Source organism: Humulus lupulus, chromosome 2 (genome assembly GCF_963169125.1).
Source record: "Humulus lupulus chromosome 2, drHumLupu1.1, whole genome shotgun sequence".
Classification (NCBI taxonomy): domain Eukaryota; kingdom Viridiplantae; phylum Streptophyta; class Magnoliopsida; order Rosales; family Cannabaceae; genus Humulus; species Humulus lupulus.
Window position 1 is genome coordinate 16750076 of NC_084794.1, and position 26627 is coordinate 16776702.

General features: G+C 30.1%; 4 protein-coding genes across 4 annotated transcripts; 2 read left to right on the forward strand and 2 right to left on the reverse strand.

Moving 5' to 3' along the window:
* Positions 1–2972: 2972 nt before the first annotated feature.
* On the forward strand, positions 2973–6659 carry LOC133817386 (ubiquitin-conjugating enzyme E2 36-like). The gene is made up of 8 exons (XM_062249889.1): positions 2973–3126; positions 3252–3279; positions 4129–4215; positions 4775–4833; positions 5536–5577; positions 5678–5751; positions 5913–6010; positions 6423–6659. The coding sequence occupies exons 1-8, from the start codon at positions 3091–3093 to the stop codon at positions 6458–6460; spliced, it is 462 nt and encodes a 153-aa protein (XP_062105873.1). The 5' UTR covers positions 2973–3090; the 3' UTR covers positions 6461–6659.
* A 305-nt stretch (positions 6660–6964) lies between these two features.
* On the reverse strand, positions 6965–8294 carry LOC133817385 (uncharacterized). The gene is made up of 3 exons (XM_062249888.1): positions 7977–8294; positions 7824–7868; positions 6965–7663 (listed from the first exon to the last, which is right to left on the reverse strand). Exons 1-3 carry the CDS (start codon positions 8091–8093, stop codon positions 7244–7246), a joined length of 582 nt encoding a protein of 193 aa, XP_062105872.1. The 5' UTR covers positions 8094–8294; the 3' UTR covers positions 6965–7243.
* Positions 8295–9652: 1358 nt separating this feature from the next.
* On the forward strand, positions 9653–10529 carry LOC133817387 (uncharacterized). Its single transcript, XM_062249890.1, has one exon. The coding sequence runs from the start codon at positions 10014–10016 to the stop codon at positions 10428–10430; it is 417 nt and encodes a 138-aa protein (XP_062105874.1). The 5' UTR covers positions 9653–10013; the 3' UTR covers positions 10431–10529.
* Positions 10530–12495: 1966 nt separating this feature from the next.
* On the reverse strand, positions 12496–16537 carry LOC133817388 (inactive TPR repeat-containing thioredoxin TTL3-like). The gene is made up of 7 exons (XM_062249892.1): positions 15089–16537; positions 14430–14625; positions 14148–14332; positions 13731–14064; positions 13444–13648; positions 13255–13361; positions 12496–12961 (listed from the first exon to the last, which is right to left on the reverse strand). The coding sequence occupies exons 1-7, from the start codon at positions 16111–16113 to the stop codon at positions 12788–12790; spliced, it is 2226 nt and encodes a 741-aa protein (XP_062105876.1). The 5' UTR covers positions 16114–16537; the 3' UTR covers positions 12496–12787.
* Between the last annotated feature and the right edge of the window lie 10090 nt (positions 16538–26627).

Here is a 26627-nt window from a genome sequence, read left to right on the forward strand (position 1 = left end):
AAAATAATTTGTTTAATTAAAATTAATGTATAAGTTGCAAGTGTTGTTCAAGAAAATGCCACTTATACATCGCCTGATATTCAAAAGGAGATTCTTTATATATTTTCCAACAAGGTCAAGAAAGAGATTTGTCAAGAAATTAGAGACTCAAAATTTTGCATCATAGTAGAGGAAGCGTGTGATGTGTCCAAAAGAGAGCAAATGACTCTTATTTTGAGATTTGTAGATAAAGAAGGGTTCATTCGTGAATGATTTTTTGGTGTTGTCCATATACATGACACTGCGGCATTAGCTTTGAAAGAAGGTATATTTTTTGTTCTTTCTCAACATAATTTAGCTATTTCTAACATACACGAGCAAGGGTACAATGGAGCTAGTAACATGAGAGGAGAGTGGAATGGCTTGCAGGCTTTAATTTGTAATGAATGTCCATATGCATATTACATCCATTGTTTAGCCCATCGCCTCCAACTTGCTTTAGTTGCAGCTTCTCGAGAAGTAAGTCAAGTTCATCAATTTTTCTCTACCTTGGTTTTCATTATCAATATTGCTACTGCATCTTGCAAGCGTAATGATGAATTAAAGAAGGCTCAATCTGTTGAACTTGCTACTAAGATTGCAAATGATGAAATCGAATCAGGGATGGGGCTAAATCAAATTGGCACCTTAAAGTGAGCTGGAGATACTCGTTGGGGTTCTCATTTGGATTCTATTTCTAACTTGCTCAAAATATTTGATGCAACTTGTGTGGTTTTGAGTAAAATTGCAAAAGAAAAAGTTTCATATTCTCAACTTGGAGATGCATATTTTTCTTGCAATCAATTATTATCTTTTAAGTTTGTTTTCATATTACATCTTATGAAAGAGATTTTGGAAATTACTCGTATTCTTTGTGTAGCTTTACAACGACAATCACAGGATATTTTGAATGCTATGCATATTGTTGCAAGTACAAAAAGGCTACTTAAGAGCTTTCGAGATTTAGGATGAGATTCTTTCCTCATGAAGATTGCATCATTTTGTGAGCAACATCAAATTGATTTCCCAGATTTGGATGATCAATATGTTGCAAGGGGTGGAAGATCTCGAAATCAACAAGATAAGATTAGTGTTATGCATTATTATCGAGTTGATATCTTTATTACCACACCTGACTATCAGTTGCAAGAATTAAACTCTAGATTCAATGAACATTCAGTAGAGTTGCTTGTTCTTAGCACTGCTTTTGATCTTAGAGATGAATTTAAATTGTTCAAGATTGATGATATTTGCAAACTTGCAGAGAAGTTCTATCCTGATGATTGCTCATAGCAAGAAGTAGTACGTCTAAGAATTAAACTTCAATATTTTGTGCTTGACATTCCAAATCATCCTACATTACAGAATTTATCTAGTATTCATGAATTGTGTCAAGGCTTGGTGAAAACAAGAAAAACAATTACGTATCTTCTTATTGAAAGATTACTTAGGCTTATTCTTACTTTTCTTGTATCAACAACAACTACAGAACGAACATTTTCTATCATGAAAATTATCAAGACAAAGCTCTGAAACAAGATGGAAGATAATTTTTTGAATGATTGCTTAATTGTTTGTATTGAGAAAGAAATCGCTACAAAATTTAGTACTGAATCCATTATAGATGAGTTTGCATCTAGAAAGAATCTTCGAACACAATTTACTTATAAAAATAAAAATAGATATTTTGAATTATTATTGTCGCTCTTTCTATTAAGATACTTGTTATTTGAAAGAAGATAACTTATTTTTAAAGGTCATATACATAGTATATTTGGATCTTTACGATGAATTATTATAAATTATAGTTGTATAACAATATGAATTATTTTGCATGATATTTATTATTCAATAACAAAATTGGCCCCTCTTGTCTATAAATCCTGACTTCGTCACAACATGCACATGCAATTCTGCATATGAGAATATTATATTAATATAACATTTGCTTTAGTTAGACAATCCATTTATTTTATTTAAAATATAATTAAATAATTGGATGAACTTGTCATTTATATAAAGCAGGTATTTGTCTAAAAGGTTTGTTGTTGTACGGAATCAAGAAACTAATCCTCCTCTGCACCAAGGACCCATACTGTCATGTCTTTTCGTCACTCTCCTCCTCTGCGTGAAGCGTATACATGTGCCTGGTTGAAGAGTACAATGCACTTTCCATTGCGTGTGCGGGCTTTAACAAAATACAATGAAAACGCTTTCCACTCTAATGACGTTTTCATCCACAGCACACAAGAATTTTCCATAATTTATAGCAACAATTTTAATTAGTAATTAGGTACTTAGGTCGCATTATTTTAATAACATTTTTATTTTTTTTAAAATTAAATTATTTATTAAAATTATTAGAAAATAGATAAATTTTAAAATATTAAGAGTTAATTGTTTTTATTTTAAAATAGAGAGAAAAATATATATTATCAAAGAATTTATAGTGTGTACTTTTTTATAAGTTTTTGAATTTTGATATTTTTCATAAACAACCTACGAATCAATTATTTTATTTTAAATGAATTTTGGACTCTAAAAGAGTTTCAAAGAATTTTACTTGTGAATTAATTTTTGTTTATAAAAAAAAAAAAGAATTACATGCCTCGATATTAATAGTCATCGGGGAAAATTACTTACAGCTGCCTACGCACAAAAAAGAATCTTAAAATAAATTTATTTTATTTTAATTTTAATTTTTTATCTTAATAATATTTTAGGAATTTACTAATTTAGTATCTTATGTCTTTGCAAAGTATTATTTTTATACTTTCTGTTTTCAATAATACTTATATGGTACTTGATATTTTATTAAATAATTAAATTTAAATTTGGATGATTAAATTAATTAAATTTAAATTTACGGTAAGAGAGAGAGAGAGAGAGAGAGAGACAGAGTAAAATTGAGTATACCTTCCAAATGAAAATGAGTATATATATATTATATAATAGATAAAACTGAATATTACAGAGTTGAAATTACCATTCGATTTCAGCTGTTGTGTTCTGACTCTCTCTCTCTCTAAAATTCTCTGCGGTCTTCTCTGAGCTCTTTCGGGAAGAGAATCAATGGCGAATAGTAATCTTCCTCGAAGAATTATCAAGGTTATTCTTGCTACACCTTCCGATCCTTAAATCTTTCAATACAATAAAATTATTTTTCTGTATACTATGCATGTATTGACGTATGTCGACTTTCTGGTTTTTGTGTGTTTCGGTATTGCGTATAGGAGACGCAGAGGCTTCTCAGTGAACCAGGTCTATTTCTCTTTCAAACCTCTCTTAAAATTTCTCTTTTGTTTTACTTTATCGAGAATACTGGTTGTCTGCGATTCCGTGTTGGAGCACTTTCTTTTTAACGATTATGTTATGGTTTAGGCTTCTTGTTATGAGAAAAAGTTACGATTCAGTATGTTAAATATTGTCTCTCGAGGAAAAACTAGTTCTTGAAATATGTAATTTGGCACTTCAGAGATTAATTCTAATGGTGTTTGAACAAAATATAGTAGCCTTAACCTCAAGAGTTTGTGGGATTGGATTTCGAAATGGATGTATCTGGTGTGGTGAAATTAGAATCTTTTTCATTACGGACTTTGTTTGCTGATTGATCCGAAATGGGAATTGTAATAGGAAAAGATTGGAGATGAATGAGAAGTATAAAAGGGGAGAGTTACCTCTTCCCAATTTCATTTCACTAATTATGTGAGGGTTTCGCCCAAACTTGTGTCCTAAATGTATAGATATATATATATATATATATATAGATGAGAAGAGAAATACCTTTCTTATTTTCACTCTTATGATTGCGGTTCATTACTAGAATTAGTAAACTTGAATTTTCTAACTATGAAACGTTGTGAAGCAGAGAGATAATTTATACTATCCTATAAAGGTCAAAAACAATATCTTTTATGCTCTTGTTGAATTAATGAAAATATTCTTATGAAATAATAATTCTAAGCAAAAACCCTACTTCTGTTATGAAATTGGTATTATTAAAAAAATCTAACTGAAGTCTTACTTATATTTTATTCATTTTATAGTTTTTAAATTAAGTTGTAATTTATATGACTAATTTTTATTAGTTATTTTATCTTTTGTTAACAGCTCCTGGAATTAGTGCTTCTCCATCTGAAGAAAATATGCGGTATTTTAATGTGATGGTTCTCGGTCCATCTCAGTCTCCTTATGAAGGTGATCAATCCGCTAGATTGCTTTTTACAATAGTGCTTAGTTGAAAGATATATGTTAAACATCTTCCCTGCCTATTTCTCACTAGTCATTAGTGTCTACTTTTTCTAATTGTACATCATTTCTATCCTTTTTCTCGAAAAGGACTTTCCTGGAAAATTCCGAGAAGAGCAAGCATGTGATTAGAACTCTGGTGGACTTATTTCTTTTATCATTGTGCAACTAAAACTAAAAGAGTTGTTATCTTTTGTGAGCCCTTATGATAATGTGGATCTTTTATGAAATTGGCAATAGAAAGGAAAAGGGAAATCAAGCTTGTGTTTATATGCAATATTTTTCATAAAATTTACACAGCAAAGTTATGTTCTCCATGCATCATCCTTTAGCAGATGCTTCCAAGGTCATATTTCATAACCACATTGAACGGAAAATTTTGCCATCATATTCTGTCTTTAGCCACACATTGTGATTTAATAGAATGCTGTATAAACATTTATTTTCCTATTTTCCTTGCTTCATGTTTATATGCCATCTGAATGTTTTAAAATTCATTTCTTCTTAGGTGGGGTTTTCAAGTTGGAGTTGTTCTTACCTGAAGAATATCCAATGACACCTCCCAAGGTAAATAAATTGTTTTATTCTGTGGAAACAACCCAACTGTGTGGGGAAAATTGATGCGCTAGCATTTATTTGATTGTTGCTCCACCTTACTTACCATTTCATAAAGTTTGTTTCAGTTTCATAACTTTTGTTTTTCTGTGTATATATGATGTCCAGATGCTAGATGTGTCGGAGTTCAATTGATTTTTTATTTTGGACTAGAAGTGGTAGTGACATATAATACAAGTTAGGATCTAAAGTATTTCCAATTAGTGGTTCAAACTACTGCATGATTACTTGAAGTTCTTAAAAGGTTATGAAGCTAAGATCGAAGAAATGAGGATAACACGGGGCAAATTCTGAAATGTGACAACTTAAGTTGTCAATCTTTACTTCTGTGTAGGTTATGCTTGGTTCCAAAATTCATGTTCGCTTAGGGCTGGGATGACGGTGAATGAAAATTGTCAATGTGGTCGCAAACACTCGTTACTAACTACTCAAGATTTTTGTTTGGTTTCTAGCCTTTTTGAATGAATCTGCATGTTTTTTAGTAGGATAAATGAACTAATATTGATGGATATATATATCATGAGAAAAATAATAGCAAATGAGAACGCATGTTTTTCAATATATGCCTCTTAATTTATGTTATAACAGACTTCATTGTGCAATTAGAACAGCTGTAGTCTCACAATCGATGCATTTACTATTTCTCATTTACAGGTTCGCTTCCTCACGAAAATATATCATCCTAACATTGACAAGGCAAGTAATCTTCTTCGTGTCACTTCTTTTGTTGTTCATGTCCTGTTTTAGTGTTTTGAAACTTGTGAATATAAAGGATAAGAAAAATCTTCTTTTGTAGCTTGGACGGATTTGCCTTGACATTTTGAAAGATAAGTGGAGTCCAGCCCTACAAATTCGAACAGTATTGCTCAGGTGATGTAGTGTGGTTATTTCTTTGGTTCCTCACTCTTCAGCGTGAAAATATATGTCTGTTGTAAAAGCTCAAACTAAACTATAAACTGCAATGGATAAAATTTACTTTGCATTTACCCCAGGATATGGGTTATGAATGATTTCGTGGTTTACTGAAACAGTATTCAAGCCCTGTTGAGTGCTCCAAACCCTGATGATCCTCTTTCTGAGAACATTGCAAAGCACTGGAAGACTAATGAAACTGAAGCTGTTGAGACAGGTATTTTTCTTTCCCCACAATAGTTTGTATATGTTAAGATATTAGTCATTACGCTCTAATGGAAAAACATCAAATTTTGAATGGATGGCTAAACTACAATCTTTTCATGGATAAACTATAGGCATTGGCATTATTATTTTCAATCACAAGTAGTTCTTCAAGCAATAATTTAAATACTTCACTATTGTACAAATGAAGATATATAAACAAACATACTATATTAAGTTGAGTAGGCACTAGGTAGGCTAGAGCTGATTTATGATGTCAAGGGACTACAATTCCTTGGTGGTTCCTGGTTCCTCTACTTTCTTAGAATAGCGAAAAAGTACGACAATTCCATATTGTCGTAAAAAAAATATTCTCCTCAAGGGTTCTGTACTAACTGTTTTCTTACAATGGAAACCGTTTGCAGCAAAAGAATGGACCCGATTGTATGCAAGTGGGGAATGATGATGAGAGGCTTCCCGAAAAACTTATGATAGTTGTTGATGTTAAGTGTCTGTCTTTGGTCTTAAAACATGCTTTTTAGACTCGAATAGAGACATATTTTCTGACAGGTCGAGATTCCTTGTGATTTTTCTCAAATGGGTAGTCTGAGATATTATTGTATTTTATGATATCATGATAATGTAGGAGTGTTGGTTATCAAGTTTTTAGTCTCTGTTTTAATTCGTATTCCATTTTATCTGTCAATTATGGATCATACATGATTATTTTCTCGGGATTTTTTAGGGTGGAGGAGCAATTGTTAAATGCTCAGTAATTCGAGGATCAAAATGAAAAATGTCCAATAGAACGAGACTAATGGGAAACAACTGTAGCAATCTCTAACTAATAATATGGCATCACTCGATAGACTAATTAACAATAACATGTATGAAATTATGATTCGCATATAATTAAATATGCTTTTTCAGTAACATGTTTTAAAAAATATGGTTTTCCTAAGGTAAGTCTCAAAAAAATCATATTGTATCCATTATTTGTGTAACTTGCTTCCATTATCCATAGTCAATCCATCCAACAAAATTACATTTCAAAACTTTAATTGTCCGAAAAACTAAAACAAATATATCACAAATTCAAATTCAAAATCGAATTCTAAGCGATGGATCACAGATTTCATATGACAGAAAAGTCCTTGACACTTGATGATTATTACTACTACTGTAGCAATGAGCATTGCTTAAGCTGAGAAGCAAGGTCTGAACATTACCATAATATGGAGTGATCTCAGCAACGCGATCCGATTGAGAATAAATCCAAAGCCAGACATCCTCCACATTCAGGAGCACTACCGTTTACGGTTGCGGTTCCTCTCTTCCTTTTCGGTCGTCTCCCTCTCTGGCGAGCGCCTTTGGGATTGCCGCCCGTAGCTTTCTGCCGCTTTTTTCCGTTGGAGCAATTCGCGTGATGTTGATTGGAATCGGTAGGAGGAGGAGGAGCAACGGGAGAGGAGGTCACGAGGCCGTGACCGGCCGTGCTCAAGGTCTGAACGGAGGCGGTGGAGCACTCTTGCCAGTTGAGATCGTTGAGGTCGGAGATAACGTCGTCGAGCGTGATGGATGCCATCGGCGAGAAACTGATGTCGTTGAGAGCAGAACGATGTGGACTAATCAAAAGGAGCGTGCTCACTGCATCTTCTACGACCGTCTGTGAGAAATTGAAAACCGAAAACCGCGAGCGAATCAGATCATCAATCCGTTTGGTTGATGAGAACACTCGTTTAAGTACTTTCTCGGCAAACAAACAGAGAGAAAAACCTTAAAAGATATCATAAACAGAAAATGAGCAGCGAATTTTAACAAAAGACCTTGGGAATCTTGTGCAATTTCTTGTAACCATGCATGCTAATGATCTGCACACCAAAAAAGAAAGAAGAAAAAGAAAACATAATCGATAGTGCGAACTTGAGATCAAAGTTAATGAATCGATGATGAGAGAGTAGTAGAGTAGATGGAGCGACCTGATTGAGATGATTGACAGGGATGTTGAAGGTATTGCGGGAATGGAAGAATTGGATATACTCTTCAAGAGACATTTTGGCTCTGCACCTCGGCTTGCAGCACCCCCCTTTCGCCATAATTTCTACTCTTCTTCTCACTTTCTCTGCTTTCTTCTATTTTTGGCCTCTTATATAGTTTCTTTTGGCGGGAAATGATGGCTCAGCCATTATTTTTTTATTTTATTTTCCAAACAAAACGGAAAGATTAGTTAGTTATTCATTGAGCAGAGTTACGTGAATTCTTTCACCACTCATCGCCAGTTTGTTAGCCTCAAAACTGTAACTGGCCTTAACTTTGTATATGATGAATATACTTTGTTAATTATCCTATTTCAGTAGACTATAGCTATAGCTAGGTAATAGGGTATGGTGTGGGCTACAATTTACAAATTTAATTATTCTCATTCTACCACTATTATCATTACAAAATCTTCATGAATTTATATATCAAAATTATACAAAAATCTTGATTCAAAATCTTCACTTAATTTCTCAGTAACTAATTTATCTAAAATATTATTCCAAACCCATCATCTGTAGGTACTTTTAACTCCACATGTGAATGCCAAGAGAACAAAAGTCGAACAATTACTTATCTTTAAGACCATCTTTGCGCGAGTATTAATTGTAAATATTATTATGTAGAATCATCTTAAAAAGTTAAATATGTAGGTGAACCAAACAAACAAAAATTGTAAGGTACACAATACCAAGTGGTTATCTACTATGACTTATTAAATGACATTAATAGTATACCACCTTCGTTGTCCCCTAACAACACTAAAAAAAGGTTCAAATGAGCTTCCATAATTTATGTTGAGCTTATCAGAGCGTGCCTAAGATAGGTGAGGCCCAAGATATATGTTAATTTTTCAATTTTTACACATAAAATTATATTTTTCTAAAATTTTAGATTTTTTTAAAATTTAAGGGTCATTTAGGGTGGGGCCCTAAGTTTGGGTCTACCGCCTATACTAGGCAAGGATTATTTAGATAGTTTCTATATATATAAACATAATTTTCTTATCTTCTTAACTAAATCAATTGCTGATGACTATTACTATTTTTTTTTTCTGTGTTTTATAACAAATACATATTGAGACATACATTATTTAGATAAAATATCTTGAATTAATACAAAGGAAAAATATTCAAAAGTAGGAACTGTAATATTTATGGAAAATTCAAACAAAATCTTTTTATGGAAAGAACAGTCATATAGTATTGGGAGGTGGGGCATTACTTTTGTTTTGGATGGTTTTCTATTTTTGACTCTTGCAAAAATTATAAACCAATTTTTTTTTAGGAATGTGTACGGAATATTTATACTAGACATGTTGCTAATTTTTTAAAATTTTTGAATAATTTACCGTGCTAAAATCAGAGTTTAAATAATCAGTTTCCACTTGTATAAAAATATCATGCACTAGTGCAAGTGACTCTTTGAACTCTGATTTCGACACCATAAATTATTCAGAATTTTTCAAAAATTGACGGGATACTTATTATAACTATCATGTAAACTGTCATATAAAATAATTGAGTTATAATTTCTCTAAGTATCGAAAATAGAAAATATCACACGATAAAGGCAAAAGTGATAGTATTACCTAAGAAAATTTCACTAGTAGTATCATATAATGATTTTTTTCAAAGACTAGATCCATATAAATAAATAGCATGCATATTCAATAATGCAGTAATACTTGTAAATACTATTTCTCTAGAAATTAACAAAGTAGCCATAAACAAACAAAAACACAGAAAAACGTGGTTGACGCGACGACTACTACAAAGCAAATCACATTGTTTTCCACCATGAAATTTGTTTGAACTCATTTGTCTCTTAACACCACACAAAGTCTATATAAATTTTCAATGCTTCACCATCTTCTTCCATCATAAAATTTTAAAGCTTATATTTAATTAACTATTCAAAACCACTACATGCAATAATATTAATATTATTAGAACGTAATTATAGTAATTAATAATATTATGGCAGCGGATCCAAAGGAGGGAGGGGTGGTGAAGAAAGGGCAGGAAGAAGGCCTGAAATTTGCGGTGTCGATTCTGAAAGAGTTCGAGCTACCGGAGGGGCTACTTCCGCTGGAGGGAGTGGTGGAAGTAGGGTTCGTGAAGACGACGGGGTTCATGTGGATTTCACAGGCCAAGAAGATTGAGCACGAGTTCAAGATGATCTCCAAGCTTGTCAGCTATGACACTGCCATAGAAGGCTACGTCGACAAGAAGAGGATCAAGAAACTCAAGGGAGTCAAGGCCAGGGAGCTCATGCTCTGGCCTCCCGTCGGCGAGATCACCCTCGACGATCCCCCCACCGGAAAAATTCACTTCAAGAGCTTCGCTGGTATCACCAAGACTTTTCCTGTTCAGGCTTTTGCTCTTGACCAGTGACTACGTACCTACAATTATATATATATACGTACTGGTGGTGGTACTCATTTCATGAACTAATTAATAAGGATTACCTTGCCCTACACCTAATAATATTACATATATGAGTTCACGTAATATGGGATTGGGTAATTATTATTATTATATGTATATATATTGTAAATGTATGTGTGCAAGTTTGGTCAAGCTTTTTGAAAGCTAATTAATTAAAAGCACTTTTTATATGTATAATAATTTGTTGCTAATAAAGCGTGTATGCATGTTTTATTGAATTTTTATTCATTTAATATATAGTCAACATTTATACCCAATTTTAATTTCCGAACTAAGGGAATATCTCAAATAAGTTGAAAGAATATGTCAATCTTTGTAACTGTGGCTGAAATTATGATTATAGGTCACTCTATAAATATAAAATACTGATCCTAAAGTTATTGCTCATTCTGTCTTCTACTAACTCCATATAAAAGAATCAGTGAGAATTTAGAAATTTGTTTACTCGTTCTAATTTCAGTTTCTTTTCTTTTGATTTTCTTTTGTAGATCTAGAGTTTATAAATCGTAATTATCAATAACAATAATTGGAGGTACAATATTCAATTCTATTAATAATATGTTTATTCCACGTTAAAATTGTTATGCAACTAGATTAATATTTAATATTGCATATTTTGATTAAAAAAAATGAAGATGATAGAACAATCGATCGATCGGTGCTAAAAAAAAGCACAACATGTTTTGTTTCTAGTCACGTCAAATTCACTACAAGCATCAAAGATATTTTTTATTGCTTACATTACATAAGAAACAAGCATATATAGAAGAATCATACTGTGTGGCTATATATGAAATGTATATATTTGTCAGTACATAGCTCACCATTCCCATGCCCTGCAAAATCTACAATTATATATATACATATCAACATATAATTTGTGGATTTAATTTGTCCCGACTCTTCTCACTCCATACCCAACTTATCTCTATGTACCTTTTCTAGTTTGTCGTCACCACAACAGGATATATGAATTTCTCTCCTAATTAACTTTTTTCTTATAATTTTTACCTTTCCTAGTAATAATTTTATCAACCTATGAAATTAACTAAAAAGAATAAACTCAGAAGGTTTATATTTTCATCTCACACACACACACACACATATATATATATATATATAATGTTCAAGGTGTACTCTATTCTTTCAAATTTTCCTGGATGTAAGAATTGAACATATATATAAGTTGGAGATCAATGATCATATACATTTTTCAAATAATTTATTAATTATATATAAAAATAACAACAAATATATAATTACAAACTATTAAATTCAAACATCTTATTGGGCCGGGAAGGTATAATTTAGTCTTTTTATTATTATTATTATTATTAAAAGTGAAAGAAAAAAAGGTTTTGTTGTAAATCTAAATGAAGGGCACATTTTTTAAAAGTAGCTAGGAACATGTACGTAGCACACCAGATATAATTGCTTACAAAGTCAATGTACCAACTGATCCAGACGAATGTGGTAAGATTATGGATATAAAAAAATAAGCAAATTAATTACACAAATAAATAAAATAAAATAAAATGGTGTCGGCTGCAATTGAATTGGTTGTTGTTGGTGGTGGGAACGTAAAAGGTAAAATTAATGATTCATTCCAGAAACATCGAGTTAAAATGAGTCCAAATTTTTTTTTAAAAAATTGAATAAATAATACTAAAGTACTACTAACCACCCCCAAAGTAAAATGTTTAAAAAAACATAAACCCATTTTGAGGAGACTAATAAATTGGTTTAAAGAAATATGTTTGACCTGAAAAACCCACCTAAAATTCACCTAAAGTCATCTTAATCCCAATTTTTTTTATTAAACTGTGGATCACTCATGAGACCAGGTCAAATATTTAAGACCCAGTTTTCTCTCAAATTTGACATTTTTAACTTTTGTACAAACACCCAACCAAACCCTATAATTTCTCTTTAAAATATTCCAACTAGAGGGAACATTATAATTAAAAAAATAAATACAAGATTAAAGATTGGAAAAGAGAGTGGAATCCAATGGGAGAAGGAATTAACCCAACAGAGCAAATTAAATTGGAAAGAATATATAATTCCGCCACCAAATATGTGAAACTAAAACAATCTACTCTCTCTCTCTTCTCTCTCTTTTTTTTTTTCCTTTTCTTTTTTACTTCTCTCTCTCTCTAAAGGGATTCTGTGCGTTGAAAAAAAAACTATATGAAACAATTTATGTACCTGGTTATGTCACAGGTAAAAAGACTAGTAATCCTAGTATGAAAATAAACCAATTGGTTGATATTCAGAAGAGGACACCAAAATGGACAAGCCTTCTAGAGAGCCATATTATTATTATTATTACTACAGTTCCTTACTGACTCCTCCAAAATCTGGTGATTTGGGCGGATCATCTCCTTCACCTTCTCACCATTCTTGTAGATTTTAAATGTTGGTACTGTTCTTATATTTTCGGCCTTCGCCACCGTCAAGCTCTCTTCCACATCCACCTGCAAACACAATGAACAAAATTTAATAAAACCTTTGTATTCGAAACAGATGACACTATAATGTTTTTTTCAGGGTACTAAGTATGTATGAGATCCTTCTTCCACTGCTCTTGCGCTTATGTCCCCCATTTGAGTCTACTAAAAACATAGTTTGAAAACAAAACGAGTTCAGATTTACATATATGTGTGTGTGTGATTATTTCTCAACTTCAACGAGGAAAAAAAATATCATACACTAAGCAGACTTTCTTTAAAGACTAAATTAGTTGGCTTGCTGCAATGAATTTGATTACCTTGAAGAATTTAACAGAAGGGTATCTAACGCACAACATGTTTATAAATGGCGATATTTCTTCGCACTGTTCATTGGTTGAGACCTTGAAATGAACAACCGAGAAACCTGAAAGTTTTTCGAGTTAGTTTTCAGTCAAAAGGGAAGATTTGTATGAAAGCCAATGTGAACAATAAGGGGTTGAACTCACAAGGTGCAGAAATTGCAGCCTTGAACTTATCTAGACTAGAAATTTCCTCTACTTCCCCGTCGAACTTCTTGTTTTGTAAACCCTCTCCATAAGATCTCCTCAGCGCAACTTGAGCACGGTGAAGAGACTCAGCAACTTCATTGTCTCCAGGAAGTTCCCTCCTCAAGACCTCATAATCTCTCACGGCTTCTGCCCATCGTTCGAGCTATGTAAAAAAAAATGTCAAACAGTCAAGCAATGACTAATAGCAAACTCACTGAGCATGGTTAGAAGAACGAGCTAATTACCTTTGCGTTTGAGACAGCCCTGCGAAGAAGGGCCTTGGTGTAGTTTGGCTGAATCTTGAGTGCTTGGTTACAATCCACAACGGACTTTTCCCAAATTCCAAGCTTAGACCAGCACACAGCTCTATTGCAATATAGAACAGAGTTGGAAACATCATATTCTAAGCCCTCACCGTAAGCTGAGCAAGCATCCGCAAATCTTCCAGAGCTGAAAAGTTCGTTACCACGAGAACGAGCTCTTGCCACCATTTTCACATTCTTTAACACCCTTGAAACTTCAAGGTTACTGTAGTCAATAAGGCCAGCCTTCTCTGCTGCTGCTAAAGCATTCTCAAACCTGCAAGAAATCTACTACCCGTTCTTACTTATCCAAAACCCAATACTAGTTTTGCTTACTCGAGTTAATGCTTTTGAGCTTACCTTCCCAATGCCATATCAACTTGCGCTCGAACAAAGTGCAAATAAGCTTCCACAACCATGCCAACAAACTTGGATTGTAAGCAAGAAGAAGGGTAATCTTCGAACTTGTGAATGTTTGAGAGGCTTAACTCTGCTTCTTCAAGTTGATGAAGCTTCAAACAGGCTTCTGCTTTGCAAGAAAAAAGCTGCGAAATGCAGTCTAATGAGTTAAAGTAGTTTAAAATTTGTTTTGGACATCATCATCAATAAGAAACCTTAAGCTTTCTAATGAGGTTTCTATACCTGAGGAGAGAAATCAGCCCCAATTGCCAAGGCCGCATCTGATTCCCTTATCACGCTCTTCCAATCACCAAGCTTTCGGGCATCTGCGCATTGTTTTAAATGCTTCTCCACTGATTTCAACTTCTGCAATTCAGACTGATCTGGTAGTTGGCCATGAGAAAAGAGGTGGCAGCGTGCATTTTCAACCTGCCCAATGCTGTAGTTGATTCAAGTTAATGGTTAATTCAAATAACCCCAAAAGATCTAGTGCAAGAACTTTTTAACTTTCAAATCCTTGTATTAGATAGATGCAAATATTTACTTTGAGATGTTGATATAGACAAGTAATTGTTGCACGGTAATTTATTCATTACTACTACTAGTAGCAACGTCAATACTTAATCCAATTAGTAGGAGAGGAATAAATAAAGAAAAAAATGACACAAAAACCAGGGAAAACGATAACCAACAAATGAGAAAAAGGCCATATGAAATGCACCAAAACCAACAAGTAAAACAACACAACAGTTTAGATCAAGGATTTCATAAACCAATCACATTAATCGAAGAAAAAGGAATCAAAATAAACAAATATATTTCCTAGAAAACATGAGTAAGAGATATAAGATAAGAAAAGATAATATCAAGAGAAACTCTTCCCCACTGTTTCTGACACTTACCGGAGATAGAGAGAAGCCAACCTTTGGTGGGCCCTCCCATAACCAGGGTCCAACCTCACAGCCTCCTCACACTCCCTCACCGCTTCCCCCAATCTCCCAAGCGCCGTCAATGCCGCCGCCCTGTTACTCCGGTAAGCGGCGTTCTCCGGTGACAATGAAATAGCACGATCATACAACGATAATGCCTCCACAAAATATCCTTTTCTATAATGCTCGTTCCCTGCCTTTTTCACCTCCTCTGGATCAGAATTCGCCAATATCCTCTTCGCTGGTTCTCCGGAAAACTGTACATTCACGGAACCGCCAACGGTGGCGTTCGATTCTACGGCACTGCCGCTCAATTTTGCGCCGCCCCGCATGATGTTTCCATGGCCGTAGTTCACAGTACCAGAGCCCAACACATCAGTCTTAGTGGCGGTTCTAGACACCATTCCGGATTTCAAAACCTTCCCAGAGGGACAAATATTGCCGCTCGGGAAAATAGTGCTGCCGGAGTTTGAAGGGGACGAAGTTGCGGAGTTCCCACAACCTCCACCACCAATACCACCGCCACCATTGTTAGCACTGCTAATGGCGCTAAAGCTTCCACCAGCGTAGATCAATGGGGGCCCAGCCGAGACCGATCTCCGATGACCGGGTTTGAAATTACGCGTCGCGGAAGCAGATCGATGGTTCTCTGGCACGCTCGGACTGGTTTCGGACGAGAACGAGAGCTCACCGGAGTGGTTTTTGGCTTTACCATCGGTGGATCTTCTACCCAATTGGGCATTGTTAGTTTTACCCGAAGCCGAACCTGAAGAGCTCGAGCTGCTACTCGAAGTAGTAGCGCCACCACCGCCGCCGCCGGCGGCATTAACCGAAACCCGAGTTCTCAAGGGCGAAACGGGTGAGCCCAGATCGAGCTCTTTAAAGTCCGGCTTGTTATCATTCTCACTACCATTGCCACGGCAGCTCAAGGCATCTCTAAACCTGTTTGTCAGAGAATCAAAACCCATTTTTTGTATTGATTTCCCAGCATGCGACATTTTTTTCCACAGTATAAATATAAATATATATATCTTGAACTACAAGAACAGCAACCAAAATAAAAGAACAAAATAAAAAGTAAAAGCTGTTTCTGGGTTCGGTTTTGTTTCTTTATATCTATCTAAGAATCTAGTTCTCTCTTCCGAAAGAATGTGAGAGTCTCAAAGAAGAAGAAGAAGAAGAAAAAGAAAGACAGAGGGATACGAAAAAAGAGAAGACACAGGAGATGGATCCCGTGATGTAAAAGAAGTAAGCAAAGAATTTTTCTCAGTTTTTTTTTCTTTTCTTTTATGAGATTTGGAAAAAAAATAAATAAAAATGTAATCTTTTTAGAAGTGCAGCTTCTTCACGAGAGACAGTACATGGCTGTGTTTAACTCCTCAACTCGTACTCAACCCTCCTCTTCTTCTTCTTCTACTTCTCCCTCCTCTCTTTTTCTCTTTTTATTTCCTGTTATTTTTTAATTTGAGGAAACTCAATATTATTATTATTATGGTAATAAAATTATAAATTACACATGTGTGTGGATGACTCATACAAAGAAAAGATAACTTCTTATCCATTTTCCAAGTTTAGAAATTAATTAATTCTAAATTATATCTTTTAAATTTGATTATGTGTATACATATGTCTCAACTAATTTAGGTTCTATTTAATCACTTTGTAAAAGAATCATTAGTTTAGTGATATGAAGAAAATAAAATTTATTATATTTGTAAATATACTTGGAAATTAATTTTTCACATGTTCAGGGGCCAATGATAATTATAGAATGTGTTCGATCTTTTATACTTTTCTGTGAGAGTCAAATAAAATTAAATTATTGTGTGCATGTGATATCGTTTAAATATTAAGCCTATCAAATAGAAAATAAATCATGGTTTGAAAATCACCACATCAATGAATAATAAATATTGAAATTGTGGATTAAGTTGATTTATAGCATAAAAAAACCCTTTATGTAATGTCACAAATTAATCAGTTAAGAATCTTGTTTAATTAAAATCAAAATAGTTGCAATTGTTTTAAATTTCTGATTAGTAAGTAATAAAAATTAACAAATTTAATCCTTTTTAGTAATTAGAATGATAGTCTCTCGCATTTCCGTCGTTTATATAATAATATTACAACTTACTGTCATAAAAATGACGGATAAAACAGTTTAAATATAAATCTACTTTTATGACACTATTTTTTAAATATAAAACAATTTCACACTATTTTATTAATCATAAATAAAAAGTATATTTGCATCATACACACTTAATATTTTACAATTTTTACAATTAAATACTTAATTTTTTATTTTTACAATAAAAATACTCAATATTCAATATATATTAAAAGATAAATATCTAATTTTTTTTCTTCGCGGCACAAATACATAAAATTGCTAAAATATTGCTTTTGTTAGTACCTATTATGTTAGAATTATTAAGTGTTGACTTACCACTATGTAATTTATGTATTTTTGTCATCAAAATATGTATTTTTAAATTTGTATTAATTTAAGATGTCTTTTTAATTCATTTTTCTAATTTAAAATATTTAAAAAAAATAAAATAGACCAATTATAGAGTGACAAATGTCTGTTTAGTCAACATGTTTAACCAGTCCAATACAAGAGGTACTAACAAAAATAATATTTTAACAACTTTATATATTTTTACCACAAAAAAATAAACTATTTATCTTTAATATATATTGAATATTATGTATTTTTGTCATAAAAAAAATTAAATATTTAATTATAACAAGTATAAAATGTTAGATATTTATGCTACAAATAACCCTAAATAAAAATTAAAACTTGTTCGGCACTCTTTTCTACTTTTTATTTCGTTACTCAAATAAAAGAAGATATTTAAAAAGTGACAAATGTTTTTTTATCATACACTGAAATTCTATAAATAATAATTATTATTTTTTAAAAATTGCACTTCAAAGTTAAAAATACACCTTCGGATATAGTCCCCTCAATCTAGTATATTACAAGTAATTAGTAATGATAATTTACACTAAAATATTATATATTTATGTAATGAATCATTTTATTACAGGAAAATTATTTTAAATAAATATAGTTAGTTATATAAAAAAAGTATCGAATAAATATGTGTAATATTTTAGTATAAATAATATAAACTATTTTATTTTTAAATTATTGTAATAACACTTATTTTACTTGTAGATGTAGTGTACAACGGAGTTTTGTACTATACGAAATACACTAGTCAGACTTATCATCTTTTGATTGGAAAAAAATAAAAAAAAATCTCTAAAATGCTTTAATTCTCATTTTCTTCTACTAGAAAAATGGCAATCTTGTAGGATTGTCGTATAAAATAAAAGTGTCTTGATCAAGGGTTGTTATCCCAAAAAAATCCCAATTAAAAGCATTTAGTTTTTTTTTAAGAAAAATAATTTATATTTTGGAAAGAAAAAAAATTCCAGAAATCCACTAAAATGTCTTGGCTGAGCTGGCAGTCTTGGGGATGATGTTGGAAGCTGCCCTTTCGATTAGGGGAGTGTTAATGATTGTGCTTACGTCTACTTACCCAATTTAACTTATTTCCTTTCACACCCCTTTCATTCTTACATATTCCCTCCCACCCCCCTACTTCTAGGATGCTCTCCTCATTTACCATTCTACCCCTTTCTTTCTTTCTTTTTTTATTGGATGATTGTACAATAATAATAATATATGGAGAAGTTGATTTTATTTCTTGGAAAATAATAATAAGAATAATGGGTTTGCTACATAAAGTTAAATAATTGAAAGTGTGACATTTTCATTGACAACTAATATCCCTTAATTGCTCAAAATATTATCCCCACTACACCACACCACCAGCCTAAATAGAAGGCCCAATTTGTAGAACAAATTTCTTGAAAAGTAAATTTTTTGTCTCTGTTTAAGGAGTTTTTGGTTATGCTTTTTTCCATATATATGGTTGTGGTATTGTTGGTGGAGACTATGCAATCAACTTTCTGTCCTAAAAGTCATATACACTTAAAAGCTTATATGATGCCTAATGAATCAACTAGAAAAACAATAATAGGCCCCATTAGCAATCCATTAATTCTAAACTTGTATGTAATATACAAATAATTGCTTTTGAGATACAATACTTACCTTCTTAATTTATAAACATGTTCCTTCCTTATAAACTTCTATTGTATTTAAACATATCGTGATTAAAATAAACAAATGTCTTATTTTCTTACTTTAACCTTGAATTAAGAAAAAACAATAAAATAAAATAAAAAATGGGAAGGACATGGAAGTAAATTTGAAAAAAGTGTAGGGAGATAAATGTAAAAAAGAGTGAGAGTGAGTGAGGTGTGAGTTGGAGACAGTAGCAGCTGGCCATGTGCGGAGTGCCGTGCCAGCTGGGCCATTCAGAGAACCCTAAGAAGGATCTCTCTCTCCATCGGCTTCCAGCTAAGCACACCACGCGCCGATCAACTTCACGGCTCACACTGGCGTTGGCTCCAAACTTCATAAGAATATTCTCTCAGCGGCTCCCTCTTCAGCCGAGCCGAGCCGAGTGACATAGATGGTGACAGCAGAGGAACATCCACACTCATTTGCCATACCGTCGCTTGACCAACTGCCCTTTCCAAATTCCACGTCACTTTCTATATTTTCCCTCTCAGCCTTATTTTTATTTTTTTGGAGTACAAAAAATATATATAATGTATATGTACAGTTATATATATATATAAATTCTTGTAATATACTCGAATATTCTCAATTTTCAGCTCCAATAAAAGAAAGTAGTCTTAATTTACGGTGAATAAATGTTTTCTTTCCCTTATTTAAAGCTATGTATTTTCTTGATGGCTTTAACTCAACCATGAAATGAATAACTTCATTCACTATCGATTTTTTATTATTCTCAACAAATCATTACAATAAAACTTATGATCAATTATTTTCTTCTTAATTATCGATATAAATTCATTGTCATGATTCAATCGACACGTGAATTATATCATTTAATCTTGTTTTTTTTCTTAAATAAAATATTAAATTTCCCTAAAAAAACATACAATATTAAATCATTTTTCTTCTTGAAAGAACTCATATTTACAAATAAAATAGAATCAATAATATTTTTACACCCCGAACTATGAGTATTGTATAATTGTACCTCTTGAATGATTCAAGATGTTGAACATTCTCTCGAACTATGCACGTTACTCAAACATGAGACTTTTATTAGATTTTATCCTAAGTGGCTAACTGGTAAATAATGTGACATTGTCATATATAAAACAATTAACAATTTTGTCCCACTAACTTTTACCATTACCAAATTGTGTCATTTTTATTAAAAATAATTTAATTTTTTTTTTAAGAAAACCTATTTTTTTCTTAAAAATAATAATTATATCTTTAAAATAAAATAAAAAATTATTAAAAGTTTCAAATTAATTAAATAAATTTTCAAATACTCAAAAATTAAAAATTTAATAAATAACAAATATTTTTTTTAATTTTTTACAATATAAAATAAATATATCTTAAAATAAAAATTGAAAATAATTCATAAAACAAAGTTTGTTCCCTTCGTCCTCCTCCTCTTAAATTAAAATTTTTTTTTTATTTAAATCATTCGTCATTCGTCATCATCTTTAATTAAAAGTTGTTTCTTTGTTTAATATTTATTTTAAATCTTCATTATAAAATAGATTTATTTTATATTGTAAAAGAAAAGAAAAATAAAAGTAAAAATGAGTTATTTGTTATTAATTAAAATTTTAATTTATTAATGATTCAATTATTAAATATTTTTTTTAATAAAATGGGTATTATTTGGTAGCATTCAAAGTTTGGGAAACAAAATTGATAATTATTCTACATATGGTAGTGTCACATCAACAAACAAAATGTCACATCATTAATTTGTTAGCCACATAGGATGAAATCTAACAAAAGTCTCATATTTCAATAACGTGCATAGTTCGGAGATTTTTAACATCGTAAATTATTCGGGGGCACGATCATGTGGCCGTTATAATTCAGGGACAAAAATGTTATTTATTTAATAAAATAATACTATAGCTCAATTTTCAATCAAATTACCATATTTTAAATTACTTAATTTAATATAATTAATTAATTATCACATTTTAATATTATTCTTAAATATTTTCAACAAATACATTCATGCTCGTTTAAGCCATTAAGCTTTAATATATATTTAGATTTATGAGTTTCAAATTTAGAACTAATTGTTTAAGTTGCGTTTGGAAAGTCACCATATAATTAGAATTTGATATAATTTAGAGTAATTACTCAACGTAGTGTGTTTGCCCTACCATGTAATTACACTGTAATTATATAATTTGAGGTAATTGAAGGGTCCCAACTACACTCTCTAATTTTCATAACTTCATGAGAATTTTGTGTAATTAGACTGTGTAATTAATAATTACTATCAATTTTTATTTATTTTATAATATTTTTTTCTATATAATAACTAACTGTTTTGTAAAAAATGACAATAGAAAATCATAATTAATTACCTTTTGACATCCAAACACACCTTGTATTGTAAAATATTGTATAATTACTAAGATACGTAATTATTACCTTAGTAATTACATAATTGTGAATTATAATGTCCATATATTTTTTCACGGAAAAACTCTTAGGGTATGCTTGGAAACAACTCTCTAATTACTAGAGTAATAATTACATATTCGAGTAATTACACTATATTTTAAAATACAATGTGTGTTTGGATGTCAAGTGTTAATTACTCAGAGCATCTTCAATGGGGTATAAAAAGTGTGATGCATTATTATATTTAGCACATTTTAATAAAAATATAACTCCATTGATGTTCTAAAAAGTGTGTCAAATTTGACACGCTAAAAGTTGTGACAAATTTGACACAAGATATAGCATGGGTCAAACTTGACCCAGCAATAAATGTCACATTTTTATTTACTATATTGCCACTAATTTATTAGTGAGCAATTAATGACTAACCATATTATTATTTTTATTCACTTTTTCTACAATAAAAAATGGAAAAAAAATATATAATTTGTGTATATTATCAATAAATATTAAATGAATTGTTGATTTTTTTTTTGTTAATTTGCATCTTGTGCATTGGAGCACAATTGCAAATATTGAACCAAATATAACATTGACTCATTTTTTGGGCCAAATTTGGCATAAAATTTATATCTGCATTGAAGATGGTCTTATGAATTTATATTGTCATGTTTAGCAAAACAGTTAGTAATTACACAAAAAATAATATTATGTAATAAATAATATTTAAAATTAATAATAATAAGTAATTACACTCATCAATTACTTGTGAAATTATATGATTACACAAACACGCTAAATTGATTAATTACTCTAAATTACACTCAATTTCAATTACATAATCACTTTCCAAAAGTATCTTAAGAAGGATGAAAACAAGAAAATAGAGTTGTTTGGTAAGTTATGAATGATATATTTTTTATTTTGTTTTTAAAAAAAGAATAACTAAAACTATGAAGAGAGATTTAATTATAAAATTATCATGTTACTTTTATATATTATTTATATATATTTTTATCATCGCACTAATACATAATATTATTATTTTTATTTAATTAATATCAAAATTGTGGGAATAATTTATGAGAAACTATAATAATAGTTAGTTCTTCTAACTTATTATGTCAAAATATATTTATGTGTAAAGTCTTTATTTTTATTTTAATCTTCATATTCAGAGTATCAACTATTATCGGGTTGAGATTTTCCCCCCTTTAAAATGTTTGGTCTTTAATGAATTTCGTGTAATTTTTTATTAAAAAAACCTATGGAGATATATATTATTATTTTATGATTATCGTGACAGAAATTGGGTGAAAGATACGATAAAAATGGAGAATTAAGAATAAAAATTGGAGTTTTGGTTAATGTAAGAATTTATTTTACTAGGAAATTAAAGATAAAAATAATTTTCTCAAATTGAAATATAATAAAAGTTTATGTTTAATTTTTTTTTTAAATATGAAAAATTGAAGTTTAGTAAAAACGGAGAGAATAACAATTAATCACATGTTACGATGAACTAATTTAGATTGGATTTGTGATCTCAAATTCAATATATTTTCGTTTATACATAAACAAATATTGTGAAATTCTTTTATGGAGAGTACGAGGACAAGGCAACAAGTGGGGGAGTGGTGACCCCATTTGATTACTATTATTATTAGTTATTTTTTAACATTTTACATATATTTTTCTTTTTATTTTCTATAATAAAAATGATATTTTCAATAACACGCTTTTTACAATTATATTTACATATGGTGTGTAATAATATATATTTTCTTGCCCCATTGTAAATAGTCTTGCTCCCTCGGTCATTGAACCATTGGAGAGTACAGTAAGTACACACCTACATATAGATATACAACTCATCTATTAATTATTATTATTGCAACAGTGGGAAATATTTTTACTGTTGGAAAAGAAATCCCTCGACTCACCACTCCCAAAAATATTTGATAATTTTTTTTTAAGGTTTATAGACAATGTGTTTTGACTCATTATTTGTTTGGACTTTGTGTTTTGACAAATTATTTTTTGGACCCTGTATTTTGTAAAATAGTTCAAATAGGCCCTTAAACCTAATTGTGATGAACAAAAAATTGAGTATAACAACACAGTTCTTAGGCAGAATGACTATATTTTTGTTCTGAGTTGTTAGTTTGATAAATTATTTGTGATTTTAGTTCAAAAAACTTTGATCAAAATCGGATTTAGGGGTCTATTTGAACTATTTAAGAAAATACGGAGTCTAAAAAGTAATTTATCAAAATATAAAATATAAACAAGTAATGAGACAAAATACAGGGTATAAAAATATATAAGTCCAATTTTTTATAAATATATATATTAATTTATATGAGGCTCAAAACTCATGTGACATTCAGTTAATTATTTACTATAGAGGTAGTAGTAGTAGTAGTTACAAATACAAACTATGAATTATCTCTATCTAGTCTCTAATAATGATTCCCACACACAAATGTTTGCTCTGTTCTTCCGTCATCAACTCGGCCGTGGTAAGGTGCCGAACACGTTCACACGTACTTGTCAATTAGTTGGCAGTTCAATATTTATATATAAAATTTGGCTATGCATTTGGTTGACAATGTCATGTGTGACCTTTTTTGATAAAAAAAATCTTTGAAATTTCAATAGTTTTCACTTTTATTATCTAAATTTTAATTAGATTTAACAAGTTTGTTTAACTAAATAATTACATAATAATTATGTAATTGAGTATGATTACATGATTACTAAATAATATCAGTTTTAAGTAAAAAAAATTACTTAATATAAATTTATTGTGTAATTATTAACTCTTTTGTCATACATAATAATATAATTTCTTTATATATTATAAATGTGAGTTTAACAGAAATTATTGTTTTCCGTTAGAATTAATATTTTTTTTATTATTTTATAACACTGTTAGTTTTAAAATTATCTAAATAAGATAAATATATTAAATAAATAAAACGTAATAAAATCATTTAAATAAGATAAATAAATTAAAAAACAAAATAATAAGTAATAAATGAGTGATAATAATTTCTCAACCCATAGTTTATAATTTCATATTAAAGTATTTAAATTACTCTATCAATTATGTTTTCAAAACTATAATCGAAAAATATTTAAGTGCTTAAATTTATTTTCTTTATTTTATTAATTATTTATTTTGTCATTTAACATATTTTGTTTATCTAAACATATATGTAATAGTGAAGTAAGACATAAATATACATATTTGTTTGGACCCTGCGTTTTGATAAATTACTTTTTGGACCCTATGTTTTGTAAAATAGTTAAAATAGAACCCTAAACTCAATTTTGATGAAGAAAAAATTGAATATAACAACACAATTTTTAAGCAGAATAATTTTATTTTTGTTCTGAATTATTAGTTTGGTAAATTATTTGTGATTTTAGTTGAGAAAACATTTACCAAAATCAGGTTTATGACTCTATTTTAACCATTTTACAAAACATAAGGTCCAAAAAGTAATTTGTCAAAACACAGGGTCCAAACAAATAATGAGAAAAAACACAGGATCCAAAAAAGTATAAACTCTAAAAAATATGTATCTAATTTGGTTTAATTTTTTCTAATATGTTTATGTTATTTTTGTATAATATAAGCTATTATTTATTTATTTAAAATTTATATGACAATGAAATAAATATAATAATAATAAATTAATATATTTTCTAAATAAAATTAAGTAAATACGCATTGCATGTTGCTTATATCTAATCATAAAATAATTATCATTTAACATTCAAACACGCCGTAAATGTTTATATACCAGTGCCTAATTATGAGATCATATTTATTATTGTTAGGAGATGCATTTCATTTATTCTACAATATTTTGATCAATTGTTAGATTTATTGAACGGTGATTAATTATTAGAAATCTAAATATATCAAACTAAGCTTATACTATTTAAATACATATTTTTACAACATAAATTAACTTTGAATTTAAGAACGCCTAACTATTTGTTATATATTAGTATTTTACTCTTCATATTACCTTAATTATATGTTTATATAATTTTACAACATAAATGAACTTTGAATTTAAGAACGGCTAACTATTTGTTATATATTAGTATTTTACTCTTCAAATTATCTTAATTATATGATTATCGCGTATTTATACAGTTAAATAAAACATGACATATCTAGTAATTACTTCATAATTACACTCAATATGTATATACCATTATGAAATCAGATTTACACTCGTTAGAAAATGTATTTCATTTATTTTATAATTGCCTGGTCAATTATTAGATTAATTAGACGATGAATAATTAATAAAAATTTAAATCACCAAACATGAGTATGTTACCGTTTGGTAAAATTTTTATATTTTAATTTTTTAAACACAAAAATAGAAATATTATTTTATTTTTGTTTTTTTATTTTTAAAAAATAAAAATATGTTTGGTAATTATTTTTGTTTTTGTTTTTAAAAACAAAAAATAACAATCTCGTTTGATAACTTTTATTTTTATTTTTTGTTTAACAATATGAAGTGTTGATTTGAAGAAAAGAAGAAAAAAAAGAAGGGAAAAATTGAAAACTGTTTAAAAAAAAATTGAAAGTGAAAAAATTCTATTTTTAAAATTTAATAAATTTTAATTAAAATTTAAAAAATAGAAAATACAAATAATATTACCGAACATGATTTTGGATTTTGTTTTCATATTTTTAATCAAATAAATAGAAAACGGTTTTATTAAATGTTACCGAACGCTACCTAAATTTAAATACACATTTTTACAAAAATTAGTGATAAATTAACTTTAAATATAAGAAGCAGTGCCTAATTATTTGTTATATTTTAGTACTTTACTCTCTAGTCAAATTTAGAGGAAATGGGACCTCTAAGATTGATGTTCCAAAATTAGAATGTGATTAGA

Excerpts from the sequence above, each read along its gene's own strand:
- LOC133817385 (XM_062249888.1), bottom strand. The coding sequence starts at position 8,093 with ATGGCGAAAGGGGGGTGCTGCAAGCCGAGGTGCAGAGCCAAAATGTCT. Across the intron at positions 7,869-7,976 it reads CTGTCAATCATCTCAATCAG|ATCATTAGCATGCATGGTTA; the intron begins GTCGCTCCATCT and ends TTTGGTGTGCAG. Across the intron at positions 7,664-7,823 it reads AATTGCACAAGATTCCCAAG|ACGGTCGTAGAAGATGCAGT; the intron begins GTCTTTTGTTAA and ends AATTTCTCACAG.
- LOC133817386 (XM_062249889.1), top strand. The coding sequence starts at position 3,091 with ATGGCGAATAGTAATCTTCCTCGAAGAATTATCAAG. Across the intron at positions 4,216-4,774 it reads ATCTCAGTCTCCTTATGAAG|GTGGGGTTTTCAAGTTGGAG; the intron begins GTGATCAATCCG and ends ATTTCTTCTTAG. Across the intron at positions 4,834-5,535 it reads ATCCAATGACACCTCCCAAG|GTTCGCTTCCTCACGAAAAT; the intron begins GTAAATAAATTG and ends TCTCATTTACAG.
- LOC133817387 (XM_062249890.1), top strand. The coding sequence starts at position 10,014 with ATGGCAGCGGATCCAAAGGAGGGAGGGGTGGTGAAGAAAGGGCAGGAA.
- LOC133817388 (XM_062249892.1), bottom strand. The coding sequence starts at position 16,113 with ATGTCGCATGCTGGGAAATCAATACAAAAAATGGGTTTTGATTCTCTG. Across the intron at positions 14,333-14,429 it reads GGGCTGATTTCTCTCCTCAG|CTTTTTTCTTGCAAAGCAGA; the intron begins GTATAGAAACCT and ends TGCATTTCGCAG. Across the intron at positions 13,362-13,443 it reads GGCTGCAATTTCTGCACCTT|GTTTCTCGGTTGTTCATTTC; the intron begins GTGAGTTCAACC and ends AAAAACTTTCAG.